Genomic DNA, 18198 nt, shown 5'->3' on the forward strand with positions numbered 1-18198 from the left:
GCAGAACCTGGGTTTGCTCGTTATTTATGTCTGCTGCTTCCTCCCAAACAGCCTTTTAATGTGATTTCATTCAGGACCCCATGTCAGCTGAGATGATTTGCCGGCAGGCTTTGGTTTTTCTATAAATGAACAACGCTTTTGATCCTGTCTTATAAAGTGGAGTTGGCTCTGGCCCGCTGTGGAGAAGAGGTGAATAATCCACTTCCAGCTCTGCAGCCACAGTCTGCGTCCCAAACGTCTGGAGCCAGTGTGTTTCTGGGTGCTGTTAAAGAGATTCAGATCCTGTTTTCCTTCATGCCTCTTGTTCTCTTGGCATCATTAAAGCAAAAACAATGGCGCTCAGAGTAAATAGCCATGGAAACGCAGAGGGCGCTGCAGCTAAACACGGGGGCCAGCCAGAGGTTTTTTTTCACCAGTGTGAGCGGCTCTTTCCCCACTGAAATCGCCGTCACAGGCTGAATGCAACACACTCGTCCTGACCTCGTCTTAATGTGCACTAAACACTCAGTTTAATCCTCGCTGTGCACATTACGGGATGTACATTCAATTTCAATTCATTGTTATTTATAGTGAATTATCACCATGGACCAGACTACTTCACAACAAAAACTGAAAATGTACAATTTAGCCAATATAAAAGGCGGAATTAAATATAAAATATCAAATCAACGACACAAAAAGGAATGTAATTGGAATACCACAAGTTAAAATTGTTAAGACATGAAACAAAAACAACGAATGATAATGCATAATAAAATAAACAATAAAACAATGGTTCAAAAGTTATGGATTTTAAACATGTCCGTAATACTTTGAATAAAGAAATGTTTTAAGTCTTGATTTAAAAATATCCACTGAGCCTGCCTCCCTAACGTTGGATGGAAGAGCATTCCAGAGGGAGGGTTGCGCGAAAGGCAAAGGCCCGGTGATCAGCTGATCTTTTTTTTAATATTTAGAACGATCAGAAGACCAGCATCCACAGAACAAAGGGGGCATGTTGGGATATACGGTGTAAGTAGCTCACTTAAGTAGGCAGGCGCAAGTCCCTTTAAGGCTTTATAAGTCAAAAGAAGAACCTTAAAATCAGCCCTGGCTTGCACAGGTAACCAATGTAGAGCAGCCAGAACTGATAGAAATGTGGCTAAATTTTTTTGTCTTACATTGTGCTTTTGCACAGCATCAAATCCATTTTAGAGAGTTAGAAAGTAGGTAGAAAGGTCTCTTTGTTAGAGTCTCGAAGCTAACACATCACATAGTTGGGTGTTTTTTTTGTTTGTCTCGTCTTTTATTCCCCCCCCACCGTATTAAAGTTGGCGGACAGGAAAAAGCCATCGCACGGCCTCCATCCATCGGTGCAGTTCCATCCCAAAAAGACCCTGATGGGAGGCTGGCACCAAGCTAAAGACTCCCCACCAGCCGAGCCTCCGCTGCCACCTCCTTCGCACCGCACCATCCTTCACTCACATTCAGCTGCTGCCGCCACATCTGGGAATGATTTTATTAAAACCCCAAAGAGCGAGGGAAAGTGAGAGGAGGCAGATGAAGTCGACGTTTAGATACCCTCCACCCCCTTGTAATGTCTTCTGTCTCTTGTGACACATGGAGATCTGCAAACGTTAACGGTCTTTCCTTTATGCTTTTTTTCTGAGTTCCCATTAGAAGTGAAAACTGCTTATTAGCTCTGATTTATTTTTGTTGCCTTGCGGTTTGAACCGACTGAGCCTCCTGCCGGGGACCACTTGCACATTGTTGATTTTGCAGCTGTGACTGTGTGCTTAAGGTTTGTGATCTACAGATGGGAGTTTTGAATTAGGTTTCTTTTAGTCTCGCATAGGCAGGCATGTGTAGCTCGGCGTCAATAACTTCGTCACTTCTCTCCTAAACTGATCAGCTGTTTTCAAGGGAGTCACTTAACCAGTCAGAATCGGCCACGTATTTCACAAGCCAATCACAGCACGACAGCCATGTTTTAAATGCGTTCTCTCCTCTGTGGCTGTCAGTGTCATGTTTAGGCAAGAGTGTGACCCGTCCTCCTCCCCTTCCACCTCCAGGCATCTTCACCCACGGCACTCTCGGCCTTCTTCCGGCTGACCGCTCCCTTCGACTGCCTCGTTCCGGTCTTCATGCCCATTCACCACCAGTGTCTAGACTCCATCGGGGAATATGTTTGGGTTTTCTAACCATTTAAAAAAGATATACATTTTATACGATGGAGTCTAATCTCCAAAGACTCTGTATAATTCATATTTGGCATTTCCCCCTCTCATTCCCCCTGCTCTGGTTTTTCCCCCTGCTCTGGTGTTTCCCCCTCTCATTCCCCCTGCTCTGGCGTTTCCCCCTCTCATTCCCCCTGCTCTGGCGTTTCCCCTCTCATTCCCCCTGCCATGCGTTTCCCCCTCTCATTCCCCCTGCTCTGGCGTTTCCCCCTCTCATTCCCCCTGCTCTGGCGTTTCCCCTTCTTAATGAAGCTTTTCTTGCATTGGAAAGTCTTACTGAATATTGTTTCAGTCACTAATTTGAAGTCACCTTTTGCAGCATATTCACATATGAAGTTTGGTTAGCAATACTGTTCTTTGTTTATTTAAAGGTGCAGTAGGTAAGACTTATAAAACTAACTTTCTGTCATATCTGCTGACACTGACCCTATGTTGCAGTAGAACTACATGAAGCAGGTCATTTATAAAACAATCTGGCTCCACCTACAGCCTGGAGTGTGATTTGCAAAAAATCACTGCTCATGCACACGCATTATTTCTCCCTTGTGGGGGGAGGGGCTTAGGAGACCATTTTGGGCTTCAGCGGAAAGGGGGGGAGGGACTGAGAAGTTGTCGATGTTCAAATGTTTGGGCTAAGTCCTGGATCTTCACAATCCCACCTACAGCACCTTTAAAGCTGTATTTTTTTTTTTTTTTTTTTTTGGGTGTATGTGTTTATTACATCACTCTGTATTTTAATCGTTCGCTCTCTCACCCCTCAGCAGGCTGTGCTTTGGAGACAGCCAGTCTTTACATTTTCTGCTTGATAAATTTCCCCCAAAATGAATCTCTGAGCTGTGTTTTCTCTGAACGTCGGCCCAACTGTTTAGTCCGTCGTTACGAGCCTTGCGGTGTGAGGAGAACTGATTAGTCACTGGAAAATAACATGGAAATAAATATAGTTCCATCTCTGAAAAAATAAATTGGGGTTATTTTACACACTTGTTAAAAGTTTCTTGATGTATTTAGTTTTGGTTAGCAGTGTGAGAACAGTAGCGCGTGGCCTTCTCTCGCTCATTAATCTATTTTAAGGGTGAAGTGTAACGTAATCTGTTGCAGGGACTTTGGCATTGAGTGCGATTTTATTATGAACATTTGCAATGAATCTCAATTATATGGATTCAGTGTGTGTGGTCAGACTTAATGTGGCTCGCAGTCTCCGTGCCATGCTCGCTAATAACAGCAGTGAGACCTCTGAAGTCTGCAGAAACCAGCTGTCGGAGTAATTTAATGCTGTTTCAAATCATCACACTCCATTTTATTGTTTAAAATACATACAAACTGATCTGTACTGTTTTGTATTTGCTTATTTTCTCTAAATGTTTAATCTGATGTGAAAGCAACTATTGGTTGGTTCAAAAATCTGTAATTGCAGGTTTAAATCTTAGACAGCAGGATAAATATGCATGACGTGTCTCCAATTTCTCCTCTTGCACAAAAGTGAAGCCAAAATATCTAATATTTGTGTGCTGCCATCTTGTAATGTTGGAGCCAGAGTCTGCGGAGATAGTGATCGGGGCGGCTGACCGCGGTATCCAAGTCCCGCCTAATACACCTGTCCGACCAATCGCGAGTTAATCCCAGCTGTCAATCATAATGTTTCAGCCCGTCTTTATAGCATCGAATGACATCAATAACATCAAACTGAAGAGAAAAATGAACACTTGAACAAACATCAGCGTGATCAGAAGTAGCTTGATTATGTAAAAGAAATCCTAAGTATTTTGGTCAATATTGAAATCCCTATTATTTCACACAATGACTCATTGACTTTTGGAAAGATGTTGCATTTATTAAAGTTAAAAAAGCAGTGAAACAGTTTAACAAATCAACAGGGAAAACACCTTGAACTGTGACATGTTGCTTCATACTTTCAGTGGTAGAAGAAGTATTCAGATCCTTTAAGTAAGTAAAAGTACCAACACCGCACAGTAGAAAACACTCAGTTACAAGTAAAAGTCCTGCATTGAAAATGTTGCTCAAGTAAAAGTATGTAAGTATCATCAGGAAAATGTAGGCTACTTAAAGTATTAAAAGTAAAAATACTGGAAACGATCCAAACTGTTATGTGATTAAACGTAATCGTAAAACATTGTATTTTATAAACTACAAATACATGAAAAGTTATTAAAAAAAGTCATAGTATAGTTTGTCATAAAAAGTCGTCATGCATCAATCATCAGGTATCAATCATTTTCATTTTGGCCACAGACACAACATCGCATCCATACTGTTCTTGTTACACCAGAATCTAAAATGTGAAGTTGCAATCAGCTTCATGGGACTTAAAGGTGCTCTAACCTGGTTAAAATCTGCACGGCTTTCTACGTCACTAGCCGAAACGAGGGGCCTAGGGGGCTAGCTAGCGCTAGCATGCTAGCTCGTTCTCAATGGCAAAACACTGCTACAACACACACAAATTCACCCTAATCTACAAAATAAATTGTGTAGAACTACTTCCATGTCCCTATTCTGCAGGTATTCCACGCAGAGTTGGAAGTGCGTCCTCATTTAGAAGAAGTCTCCCGGCTAATCCTGCCTTGTACAGGCCGAAGTTGGAGAAACAGCTAGCTAGCTCATGTAGTCCTTACCTAGCTGCTGCGCATGTGCGACTGACAACAAAGATGTTACAGAAGTTGCGAGGTCTCACTCTGTAGCTAAAACAGAGACCTGAACACAGGGTGAAAAGAGGAGCTGCAGCAATGTGCAGTACATCAACAATATGGTGTTTTTTGAAAATTAAACCATGTAAACCTGTTCTGATACAATCTCAAATTACAATTATGAAAATGAGCATAATATGGCCACTTTAAAGTAAATAGTATGGCCTAATTTGATCCTTTCTTTTTCTTGCCTGTGTGAAACCAGGCCTCAGCTGGTTTTTAGTCGAGCTGAGAAGGGCCGGTTCAGACCGCTGCAACTTTTCCCTCAAACATCCTAAAAACTGTTTCATCTCGTCAAAAATCTTTGGTCTGAACTGGGCTTTAAAGTGCTTAAAATAAATTGACATTTGAACACGTTTTGCCAAAATGTAATGTGAAAAATAATCTGTTTTCTGGATTTCATTGTTTGTTTGTTTTAAGCCAAAATCGATCAGAACTACCTAAAATGACAGAAACAATTCTTGGGAAAATTTATTTGATGTGTACTTTAATTTATTTAGTTCGTCCCATATCCCATCAACCCCTTGGTTTAAAGCATAGATTGTAAGTGAAGCCAAAACATCTGGCTCGCCCGCTGGTTATTAAAATTAAAATGATCTGACCCTTGACGTTGAATATAATAAACTCTGTGCAGTGAAGGTTTTATCTATCTCCCTTTTCGTTCTGTCCGTGATTTTAATTAGCTCCTGGGGATATTTTTAGTGGCTCTCTTGATGATTTAATTAGGTTTACAAATTATAATTTTTAACCACCACGTCTACCGTGGACCGTGGCAGCACAATAAACACAATCAGACATTCCCCCGGCAGAACTGCATTAGGGGTTTGGCACTGCCAGAGAGCAGGGCTGGAAAATGTCGAGCTAGCTGGCATCAAGGAGCTCCTGTTACCGGTAAAGGGGGAAAAACTCCCAGCGCTCTGCCAATCCTGAACACACACAAATACACACACACACACACACACACACACACACTCACACTCACACACACACTCACACACACACAGTCACACACTCACATGCAAACTCCCTATTACGCTCCTATTCCTGTAGAGATGGATTTTTAACCCTCAAAAAGATGAAGCCAAGAGGGGTTAGCAACCTGCCATGGCAACAAAACAGCCTTTAATGGACTAGAGAAAGGGACAACATAGCCCCCTCTGTACCCAGATACTTCAGGTCCTAATCCTGGGACACCATAGCCCCCCCTCTGTACCCAGATACTTCAGGTCCTAATCCTGGGACAACATAGCCCCCCTCTGTACCCAGATACTTCAGGTCCTAATCCTGGGACAACATAGCCCCCTCTGTACCCAGATACTTCAGGTTCTAATCCTGGGACAACATAGCCCCCCTCTGTACCCAGATACTTCAGGTCCTTCTCCTGGGACAACATAGCCCCCCTCTGTACCCAGATACTTCAGGTCCTAGTCCTGGGACAACATAGCCCCCCCTCTGTACCCAGATACTTCAGGTCCTAATCCTGGGACAACATAGCCCCCTCTGTACCCAGATACTTCGGGTCTAATCCTGGGACAACATAGCCCCCCTCTGTACCCAGATACTTCAGGTCCTAATCCTGGGACACCATAGCCCCCCTCTGTACCCAGATACTTCAGGTCCTAATCCTGGGACAACATAGCCCCCCTCTGTACCCAGATACTTCAGGTCCTAATCCTGGGACAACATAGCCCCCCTCTGTACCCAGATACTTCAGGTCCTAATCCTGGGACAACATAGCCCCCCTCTGTACCCAGATACTTCAGATCCTAATCCTGGGACAACATAGCCCCCCTCTGTACCCAGATACTTCAGGTCCTAATCCTGGGACAACATAGCCCCCTCTGTACCCAGATACTTCAGGTCCTACTCCTGGGACAACATAGCCCCCCTCTGTACCCAGATACTTCAGGTCCTAATCCTGGGACAACATAGCCCCCTCTGTACCCAGATACTCAGGTCCTTCTCCTGGGACAACATAGCCCCCCTCTGTACCCAGATACTTCAGGTCCTACTCCTGGGACAACATAGCCCCCCTCTGTCCCCAGATACTTCAGGTCCTAATCCTGGGACAACATAGCCCCCCTCTGTACCCAGATACTTCAGGTCCTACTCCTGGGACAACATAGCCCCCCTCTGTACCCAGATACTTCAGGTCCTAATCCTGGGACAACATAGCCCCCCTCTGTCCCCAGATACTTCAGGTCCTAATCCTGGGACAACATAGCCCCCCTCTGTACCCAGATACTTCAGGTCCTAATCCTTTCTGAGTCTAATAACGGGCTTTGAGTTTGTTCCCAGATAATAAGACTCAGTGGGGTAAAAGTTAGAGCATCGTGAGCCTGGAAAAACTGTTCTAATGCCTTTCTTTTTTCCCCTTCCTTCTCTCGTATTGGATTGTGCTCCGATGTTGGAAAAGTCTTGCAGAATTAAGATGATTTCATTTCACGGGCACGTCGTGTTGCAATAAATTCAGCCTTTTCTCTTTCTGTGGGTGACCTCTGGATGAGCCGCTGCGGCCGCCGTCTCTCCTCCAACTCTCCTCCTCGGCTCCAGATTGGTTTTCAGTTGTCAGTGTAGGTGATGCACTTGTATCCAACTCTGTGTGTGTGTGTCTGTGTCTGTCTGTGTGTACGTGTGTGCGTCTGTCTGTCTGTGTGTGCGTGTGTGTTTGCATATGCGTGTGTACGTGTGTACATGTGTGTGCATGCGTCTGTCTGTCTGTCTGTGTGTGCGTGTGTGTTTGCATATGTGTGTGTACGTGTGTACATGTGTGCGCGTGCGTCTGTCTGTGTCTGTCTGTGTGTACGTGTGTGCGTCTGTCTGTCTGTGTGTCTGTCTGTGTGTGTGTGTGTACATGTGTGTGCATGCGTCTGTCTGTCTGTCTGTCTGTGTGTGCGTGTGTGTTTGCATATGCGTGTGTACGTGTGTACATGTGTGTGCGTGCGTCTGTCTGTGTCTGTCTGTGTGTACGTGTGTGCGTCTGTCTGTCTCTCTGTCTGTCTGTGTGTGTGTGTGTGTACATGTGTGTGCGTGCATCTGTCTGTCTGTCTGTCTGTCTGTGTGTGCGTGTGCATGTGTGTTTGCATATGCGTGTGTATGTGTGTACATGTGTACATGTGTGTGCATGCGTCTGTCTCTGTCTGTGTGTACGTGTGTGCGTCTGTCTGTCTGTCTGTCTGTGTGTTTGTGTGTGTGTGTACATGTGTGTGCGTGCGTCAGTCTGTCTGTGTGTGTGTGTGTGTGTGTGTGTGTACATGTGTGTGCGTGCGTCAGTCTGTCTGTGTGTGTGTGTGTGTGTGTGTGTGTGTGTGTAAGTGTGTACATGTGTGTGTCGTCGTCTGTCTGTCTGTGTGTGTGTGTGTGTGTGTGTGTGTGTGTGTGTGTACATGTGTGTGCGTGCGTCTGTCTGTCTGTCTGTGTGTGTGTGTGTGTGTGTGTGTGTGTGTGTGTGTGTGTGTGTGTGTGTGTGTGTGTGTGTGTGTGTGTGTGTGTGTGTGTGTGCGGCGTCGTCTGTGTGTGTGTCTGTGTGTGTGTGTGTGTGTGTGTGTGTGTGTGTGTGTGTGTGTGTGCGTGTGTTTGTGTGTGTGTGTGTGTCTGTGTAAGTGTGTCGTCTGTCTGTCTGTCTGTGTGTGTGTGTGTGTGTGTGTGTGTGTGCGTGTGTGTGTGTGTGTGTGCCTGTTTTTTTTTTTTTTTTTTTTTTTTTTTTTTTTTTTTTTTTCCCCACACATCCCAAGAAATCTCATCTGGTTTGATTTTAAGTGGGGAATTATATTGTGGTTTGGGTTTTTTTTTTTCAAACTCTGTCAAATATAGACTAGTTATAAAGTGTTGTCATCAGCAATATACTTTGGCTTCAGTCTCTCCTGCTGATTATTGGTTATTGACAAATGGCTCTGGCTAACGTGTTCAGAAGTCAGCCAACGTTTCTCCTTCATGAGGACTCTGGAGGTTGGCCGCGTGTGGCCAAAAGTATGTGGACAGTCAAACGTTGCAGCTCGCAGTCGGTGTTCCAGTTTCATCCAGTTTCATCCAGTTCATCCTGAAGTTGTTGGATGCAAGGGGGGTAAGCTTCGCTTCAGAACTCGAACCTCCTATGGCGCCATTTTGACGCTACAAAGAGATCACCTCCCGTTAGCATTCCACTGACTAGCATACATTTTGGCGCCACTTTGACAGAGAATAACTTTACATCTGAAGCGTTTAAAGACTCTATTTGTCCGTTGTTTATTTCTAAAGAAACACGACAATGTATAAAAGGCTCCATTACCTTGTACCTCACGTTATGGCTCCGTAGCAGACGCTTTTATAACAATAGGCTAACGATTGTGTCATAACCAAGTGACTTACTGTCACATATTAGAGGAATTACCGTATAGTACAGGAGAAGGTCACAGGCAGTTTGGACTTCCATTAGCTGTTTAGGTTTAATTACTAATGTTAACTAGCATGTTAGTTAGCAATAATTAGCCTGTGCCTATGTTATCTCCTTACATATACCCACGCTCTCCGTCTCTGTAAGATTGGGAATGATTGAGATTTCTCTCGGCACAGCTACCAGAAGACTTCACACTTTCAGACACGTTGCTCACGTCACATCTATGTTGTCTCTGTCAGTTGGAGGCTGCGCAGTAAAGCAAGAGATCACCGGAAAAGTGCTTCTAATATCCTTCACTGGTCTCCGTCCAGAGACACGGGGTCTAGTGGTCCATTATATATATGTCAATGGTTGGATGGGGTCGAGGTCAAACAGCTGTTCACATAGACACCCCGTGTATGTACAATTTTAACACGTCTTCATACATAAAAGACAGAAAAGGTCGATTTTCAATGACTCTCAAAACGACATATTTACTGCTGCACGGTGGCCGTTTTAAACACGAGACCACGGGGGGAAATGTATTCATGTGACCGTCGTGTATAAAGTAACGGCCACCGTTTTAAACATTTAGTAAACCTTTGGAATATCTAAAACTCATTTAACTTCATAGATAGATATAAATAGACTTTTATTTTTTTCTTTTACTACGATTTTGTCTAATTTTTTTGTCACTTTTTCCGACCATTTTCCACACTTTTTAAAAAAGATTTTTGTCACTTTTTCCAACATTATTGCCGCTTACGTCGCATCTTTTTATATTTTTTTGACGCTTTTTATTAAAGCGGAACAAGACAGCACCAGCAGTGATAGATTAAAGTGATGGTTCGGAGTAATTTTACCCTAGGGTCCTTTGCACCATGACCTCGAGCCAAACACCCCCCCAGAAGCTTTTTTCACCTGGGTCGAACATTGGGAGAGTTAGCTAGAGTAGCGTTATCAGCTGAATAGCTTAGTGCAGAGGCTAATGGATCCGAAGTGTCTCTTAACATTACCCCACTAATAATGCCCGAAATGATACCAAACGTCTACAGTAGTACAAATAGGTATGCTCTCATAACGATGTGTATTGTAGTAGTACACCGAAGAAGTTTATGTAAATAACACTTGCCTGCTGGCTTCTGCTCTCTGCTGCTGCTGCTGCTGTTACTATCGGGCAGTAAGAGTGCTTAGGGACATCTACAAATTACAACACCGAAAAGAGATGCAACAAAAATATTTATTAATTTAATGATTAAATAAGGTAATGTCTCCAAACTTACCTCAATTATTACTTGTCTCCTGCTAGTTATACTACAGCACTTACTTTAAAAAAAAAAGTTAAATTAATAAATATTTTTGTTGCATCTCTTTTCGGTGTTGTAATTTGTAGACGGCCCTAAGCACTCGTCTCACAGCAGCAACAACAACAGCAGAGAGCAGAAGCCAGCAGGCAAGTGTTATTTACATAAACTTCTGGTGTACTTACAAACTTTACAATCCATCGTTTTATGAGTCCATCCATCGTCCAACCATCGTCAACCACTTATCCCGCGCACAGGGTCGTGGGGGGGCTGGAGCCAATCCCAGCATACGTCGGGCGAAAGGCAGGGTACACCCCGGACAGGTCGCCAGTCCATCGCAGGGCCACACATAGACAAACAACCACTCACTCACACCTACGGACAATTTAGGGACACCAATAAACCTAGCCCGCATGTCTTTGGTCGGCGGGAGGAAGCCGGAGTACCCGGAGAGAACCCACACAGACACGGGGAGAACATGCAAACTCCACACAGAAAGGCCGGGCCAACCGGGGTACGAACCCACAACCTTCTTGCTGTGAGGCGACAGTGCTAACCACCGCACCACCGTGTCCATTGTTTTATGAGTGCATAACCTATATATACTAGTGTAGACCTTTGGTATCATTTCGGGCATTATTAGTGGGGTAATGTTAAGAGACACTTCGGATCCATTAGCCTCTGCGCTAAGCTATTCAGCGGCTAACGCTACTCTAGCTAACTCTCCCAATGTTAGACCCAGGTGAAAAAAGCTTCTGGGGGGGTGTTTGGCTCGAGGTCATGGTGCAAAGGACCCTAGGGTGAAATTACTCCGAACCATCACTTTAACTAAATGCTACATTTCAAATGTTTAGAATCCATCACTTAATTCATTCATTACTATAGTACCATTGTTTTAGGAATAATCCATGACTTATTTTTAAATAAGCATTTTTGCAAAAATCTCACGTGCCACCTGCAGTACTCCAAAGTACCCCTAAGGGGTGCGCGTACCCCCATTTGAGAAACACTGTATTAGAGAGTAGGAACCAATGACCCATAATGTCGTTTGCAGGATTTGTTGTTTTTTGCAGAAACTATTTCACATTCAAGTTATCTGCATGCATCTGCTTTTCTGTCTGCGTGTAGCTCTCATATGTGCAGAATGTGACGGCAGCATGTGTTCCTGAAGTCAGCCATATGCTCGTTTGTGTAGCTGTAATCTGCCGTCACTACGTCTCATTGGACGGCCCGGCATGTGTGATCAGCAGCGTCTCACCACTTCGGCATTCCTCAGTGACAGCCGCAGGGCCACGGCTTCTGTAAATAGCCTCTGGATGGCTGCTGCTTCTCTGAGCTCTGCAGAGATGTTGGGACTCTCTGGGCTCAGGTGGAGCGCCAGCGCCTCCCCGTGGGCACAGGCCCGTTCATCTCATTGGGGTTCAAAACTAGGATCATACCTGGGGGGGGGGGTTAAGAGCAGGCTTACTGCATGGAATTGGCTTTGGAGAGTGAGGCAGTAAACTCTTATTTTAACAGGAGCGTTCTTAAGTGTGTGAAGTTTTAAAAGTTAGAATAAGTAAAGTATGTAAGTATTTTCTAATTCCTTTAGCTCTTTTCCTTTTTAAATTTAGTTTTGGACAGTTACAGGAGGCAAGAAGTCAACACGTCTAGCTAAAAAAGACATGGCTAACACTTTACTTGAGGGCATGCCCGGATTATCCATAAGGGCACTTGGGCCAGTGCCCAGGGGCACCAACCATTCACAACCAGTGGGGGGGGCGCACCACATGACACAAGTTTTAACAATATTTTCCGTAAACTGTTATATTATTCACTTGAAATTGTTGAAAGACCATAGGTTATTCATTTATGAACACTAATTTCACAATAATAATAATAAATTATAAATAAATCAATATTACATGACCACTATCACTCCCCTCCCCAATCTGTCAGAGTTGAGTTGGTCCACATCCACAAGTACGTGCAAATGTATCATTTGGGGGATGGGGGGGTTAACAATTATCAAAAGTGGCCAGTTTATCCCCCCCACCTCAAATTTTGAGGTATAGTGCCCAGGGGCACCACATTGTCTTAATACGGGTTACATGACACTGTCATGAATAGGGTTGGGTACCGAAACGCGGCGCCAATAGGGCACCAGCTCCGACGTAAACGGTAGTAACAAGACCGAATAAGAATGAAAATTTCGGTGCCTCGTTTCGGTGCCTGACTTTTTTTTCAGAAGCATCGCTGCACGGTTGCTCTTGGGGGAATTACTGGAATTGTTGGGTCTTTGTAAATTATAGAGTGTGGTCTAGACCTACTCTATCTGTAAAGTGTCTTGAGATAACTCTTGTTATTGATACTATAAATAAATTGAATTGAATTGCACGGGACGCAACGTGGATTAAACACAATGGGTAAAATGCTGACAGCTTACGTTATGTATATTTTTATAAGTTATTGTTATTACATTATTAATCAATCATTTAATTGTGACCATATGGCCTTAGCAATAACCAAGCCGTTCTTTAATGTCGCCAACTGTCGTTTTGTGCTCCTTTTTTTATATTTTATATTATACATTATAAATATATATATATATATATATATATATATATATATATATATCAGTTCAGGCACCGTTTAGGCACCGGCACCCTTTTAAAAGTATCGTTTTAGCACCGGTATCGGAAAAAACCCCAAACGATACCCAACCTTAGTCATGAACGTGTCATAAACATTATGAACAAGTCATACACGTTTATGACATAATGCTTCTGTCAGTAAGTGTCATTCGGTTTTTGTCATGACAAGTTATGGTTAGGGTTAGGGTTCATGTGTCATGACTGTGTCAAAATTAGTTCAAAAGTCAGCAGAGACTCTATTTCAGTGTGAAGTTAGAATCATTGTTAGGCTATAATTAAATTAATTTAAATGCTGTGGATACAATTTCCAATCTAAAAAAATAAATAAAATATTCGACCCAATTTTAGCCGAGAGATGACGACCAAATCGAAGCTTTACCGAGTCATGAAACAAAAGGGACGATGTCGTCTCAGGAGAATGTCCTCCACCGAAAAACGCCCACATAAGGCGTTTGTTCCAGCAGCAATTTCGACCTATATTAGAGTTTATAGTGACGCAGCCCTCTAGTGGCCGTAGTAGTTATGACAGGAGCAAAGCAGGAAGTGATGTGATGAAGTATAATAGGGCTCAACAGTGACCGCCCACTTTTTTACTGCTCTGACTCCGGAAGTGTTTTTTCCCCATTCAATTGTTTCATTGACGTTTCGAAAATTTCTTATATAGAGAGTTTTAAGTCTGGAACCGAGCCAACCAGCTACGAGATGAATAGTGAGCATAATACATTTTATTCGGCGCAAAATAAACTTTTTGAAAACGGCAAAAAAGGCAAAAGGTATAAGACCGTGTACAGAACCTATCATAGACTTCAATGGTAGAAGCTCGCTCCAGCCATTTGTGGGTTCGGTAAACATTTCTATGGTAACAGCGAGTTGGACCAATCAGAGACGTAGGATTGTGGGTAGTGTAGTTTTTCTCCATAATATTGCGGATAAAACATGTTTTTCTTAAAGCAAGGTTGATTACATACAGACTTCTAGCTTCTACAGGAGCAGAAACTTTCATTTCACAACCACGTAGCTCGGGGTCAGTCTACCTCGGATGGTTTAGACTCTAAACCATCCGAGGCAGACCGAACGTTAGAGGTTAATGTTAGATGTCTAAACTTTAGACATTATGACTGATATTCTAAATCCTTTATGGATTTTTACTTCCGGAGTCGGCTGTGGGCCGGACTGCTGAGGACTACAGCGACATGTATCAAATAAACACAGGACTTTGACCCAGGAGACCCGGGTTCGTGAAATGTTTTCTGAAAATAAAAGTTGACTGTGAGATTTTTTATACAAACTACGTCCAACACATTCTCACTCCCATCGCATAAAATACAGACACTTGGTCAGGTGCCTTTGGCGTTGTTGTTGACGTCAGGTATGAACTCGCTGGGTCGGGACTATTGGCGTCACTTTTGACGCAGTTAGGTTAAGGAAAAGATAATAAAAAAGGTACGTATAAAAGGTACGTTTCTGTGACACGCAGGACAAGAACGGGACAGTCGGGGTTAGGAAAAGTGACACACGGAACACAAAAATTACAATATAATGTTGAAAAACGTAGGAAACAAATGTCAAAAACATCAGGAAAAGTGATGGGAAAAAGTGATTAAAAAAAACTTCAAAAAAGCACATAAAAATATTGATAGAGTCTTCAAAAAAAAAATTACAAAAGTGTCGAAAATGACAACCAAAACGTTGGATTTTTTTTTAACTTTTTGGCTAAAATTTCACGCGCTGCGTAGCTGCTGCTCTGCCCGGTGCGTTCTACACAGACGATGAAGGGTGGTTTTTGCGTCGTATCTGGCGCTGACAGCCACTTATTTTACGAGTTCGGAGTGAGAACGGATTGGAATTCTCCCTCCCGTCTCTCCTCGACCATACAAACTTTTTCCATCATGTTCAGAGGAAGGTGATGAAAAGTAGAAAGAGCATTCTTCCCCCCTTTAGTCTTTTTGTTCTCTATCACTGGACGTCTTCTAACTCTATATTAGCGTTGCGTCCAGCAGCTGTCAGTCACACTGAAGCGTCTCCTAAGCCAGTGAGAGGAAACTGCTCACCAGTTGTCCTCTATAGGCCTCACTCTCATCGTATTATTAGACCCTCTGTGTGTATGGAGGCTTCTGTTGATGGAGCTGAAGGCTGTAACACTTTACTTACACCTATTGGTATCCTTTATTAGAAGATCTTTAACAAAAGTCCACGGGTACTTCTTTTTATTAAGGGTATTTTCAAGTCTTTCTTTATGTTTAGTCATATCTACAGCTATCCTGTCATTGGCGGAAGACGTAGACGGTATGCAAAACAGCTGTGCAGCTCCCAAACATTCACTCCCCACAAGGTTTTTTTGCAAGCTAACACCGCACTTCATCTCCCTTTACTTTTGGTAGAGGCTGTGTGTTAGGCAAATGTAACAACAGGTTATTACAGCAAGTGAACAAATGACCAACGCTGTCATTTCTGTCTCTTTTGATCTCAAGTCGACCATCTTTAGTCTGACAAGCCAGACCCACATCCAGATGTTGGGTCTGGGTCACCATTGACAGGGCTCAATGCGAGAGGTGGGATAAACGGCTGTCTTTCAAATTCCCTCTGCACACAACAGGATAGCGCTACAACCAATCAGTGCAACGAAGAAGGTAGCGAAGCTAGTTGATAGATGAAACTTTTGCTGTATCTGGTCGGCAAAACTCCGAACACATCTTCCTTTTTTAAGAAGGATTTCAGTGCCGTACATTTCTCAAAGCTGAACTCCAAGTCTTCCAGAAGACCGCTGCTCACCAGCAGCAGCATCCATAAGCCCTGCCCACCGACAATGTGATTGGCCTGACCAGAGTTTGGTTTTTCCAGCTCAACGGAGTCAACGGAGACTACCTAGACCCCCCTGGCTGCAAATTAAATTTGCTGCCGCTAGGGTGCGTCTAGATTTCTAGGCTAGACCATCTTAGTTAAAGGTCAAATTGAAGAAAAAACACGTTCACAAATCTCCAACACATTCACAAGTCTGTATGTTAAGAGGCTTCCACAGCAGCTCAGCACTTGTGCCTGTTATCAACACACACGCACACACACACACACACACACACACACAAAAACACACACACACACACGTTTGTTTCACTATCTTTGTGGGGACCAGTCATTGACATAATGCATTCCTAGCCCCTTACCCTAACATTAACCATCACAACTAAATGCCTAACCTTAACCCTTACCCTAACCTTAACCATCACAACTAAATGTCTAACCTTAACCCTTACCCTCACCATAACCATAACCTAATTCTAGTCCTAATCCTAAAACCAAGTCTTAACCCTCAAACAGCCCTTTAAACTTGTGGGGTCCAGCATTTTGGCCCCACAAAGCTGCCCGGACCCCACAAGTATACTGGACTCACGGTTTTTGGACCCCACGAATATAGTTAAACAATAACACAAACACACACACACACACACACACACACACACACACACACACACACACACTCACTCACACTCTCCTGGTTCACATTCTTGGCATGACTTTGTCGTGGTAAAAAAGGAAACATCCTCCCCCCCCGCCTCCCATAATCCCCTCCTGCCTGCCTGTGTGCCATCCCCGACACTCCTGTAACAGATCCAAACTGAGAGGGGCTCACGTCTCCTTCACGTTTTGTCCCCGACTCTGTTCTCGTCCCAGCGTGTTGACGTTTGACAGGAGAGAGCAGATCTGAGTTCTGTATCATCCCGGACAGTTTGGTTTTTCAGTCGGGAGCTGCTGTTTCCCCTTCAGCCCTGTCTTTCCACATAATATGCACGTCTAAATGGGGGGCTGCGATGCCCCCTACGAAGGAGCTGACTGTCCCCATGACTAACTCTGGTTTCCGCGGTTGCCGCACTATCTCGCAGCACCTGAACGACCTGAAGAAGGAGAACTTCAGCCTGAAGCTCCGGATCTACTTCCTGGAGGAGAAGATCCAGCAGAAGTTCGAGGAGAGCGGCGATGACGTGCACAAGAGGGTGAGTGAGAACTTCGATCTGGGAATGAACTGACTGATGATGATACAGGAGATGATCAAAATCCACTGTGTGTGCATGCACCTGATGCAGTTGTGTAGTATACCTGCTGTCTAACTTGTTGTTTCCACAGCTGCAGACAGAGGTGGAATAGGTACACATTTGAGCTACTTGCACATTACCTGAGTCTTTTCTTTTCATGCCACTTTCTACTTCTACTCTGCTAAAATTCAGAGAGAAATATTGTACTTTTTACTCCACTACATTCATCTGACAGCTTTAGTTACTAGTTACTTTACACGTTAAGATTTTTACAGTTCAGCTGAAACAAATAGCCGATTAAACACTTAGTTGATTGACAGAACAGTTTGGATCCAGTTCCTAAAATGGGGCGATTTTTCTGCATCGAGTACATTTTCCTGATGATACCTACTCTGACTTAAGTTACATTTTCAATGCAGGACTTTTACTTGTGACAGAGTATTTTTACAGTGAGGTATTAGTACTTTCACTGAAGTAAAGGATCTGAATACTTCTTCCACCACTGACTGCAGGTTTGTGTTTGACAGTTATGAGTTCTGACAGCAGGTCTCAGGCTGCTCTGCAGCACTTCATGAAAACTGTCATATAGTTTCTGCCTGTGAGGCTGATTTAGAGAGATTATATTTTGTCTCAGTGCTGTCAGAGCATAGACTGTATAATATTAATGGACAGCGCATGTGTGACGTCACCCATTGGTTTGTGGAGATCCGCTATGGTTGCGGATGTGACGATTTTAGACAAGAGGGAGCCCTTACACTCTACGTTACGTTACACACTTTCACTGGCAACCACATCTCATTCTGTGTTGCAGAAGACTTAAAACTAGCGATTGAGACCATAAACTCATTATGAAAATGTTTACTGAGGTAATAAATCAAGTGAGAAGTGGGTCACTTTCTCATAGACTTCTACAGAAACCTAACTCCTTTTGCAACCGCACGTTTCGCCCCCTGCTGGAATT

The 18198-nt window shown here is 43.6% G+C and overlaps 1 protein-coding gene across 3 annotated transcripts in view; it reads left to right on the top strand.

Moving 5' to 3' along the window:
- Positions 1-18198, top strand: part of LOC120566192 (phosphodiesterase 4D interacting protein) — a 177366-nt gene that overhangs the window by 67714 nt on the left and 91454 nt on the right. For all 3 annotated transcript variants that reach the window (XM_039812496.1, XM_039812497.1, XM_039812495.1), the window contains exon 4: positions 17088-17198. In XM_039812496.1, the coding sequence (XP_039668430.1) occupies positions 17088-17198 (111 nt within the window). The remainder of the gene's footprint in view (positions 1-17087; positions 17199-18198) is intronic.

The sequence above is a fragment of the Perca fluviatilis genome, chromosome 9 (genome assembly GCF_010015445.1).
Source record: "Perca fluviatilis chromosome 9, GENO_Pfluv_1.0, whole genome shotgun sequence".
Taxonomy (NCBI): Eukaryota; Metazoa; Chordata; class Actinopteri; order Perciformes; family Percidae; genus Perca; species Perca fluviatilis.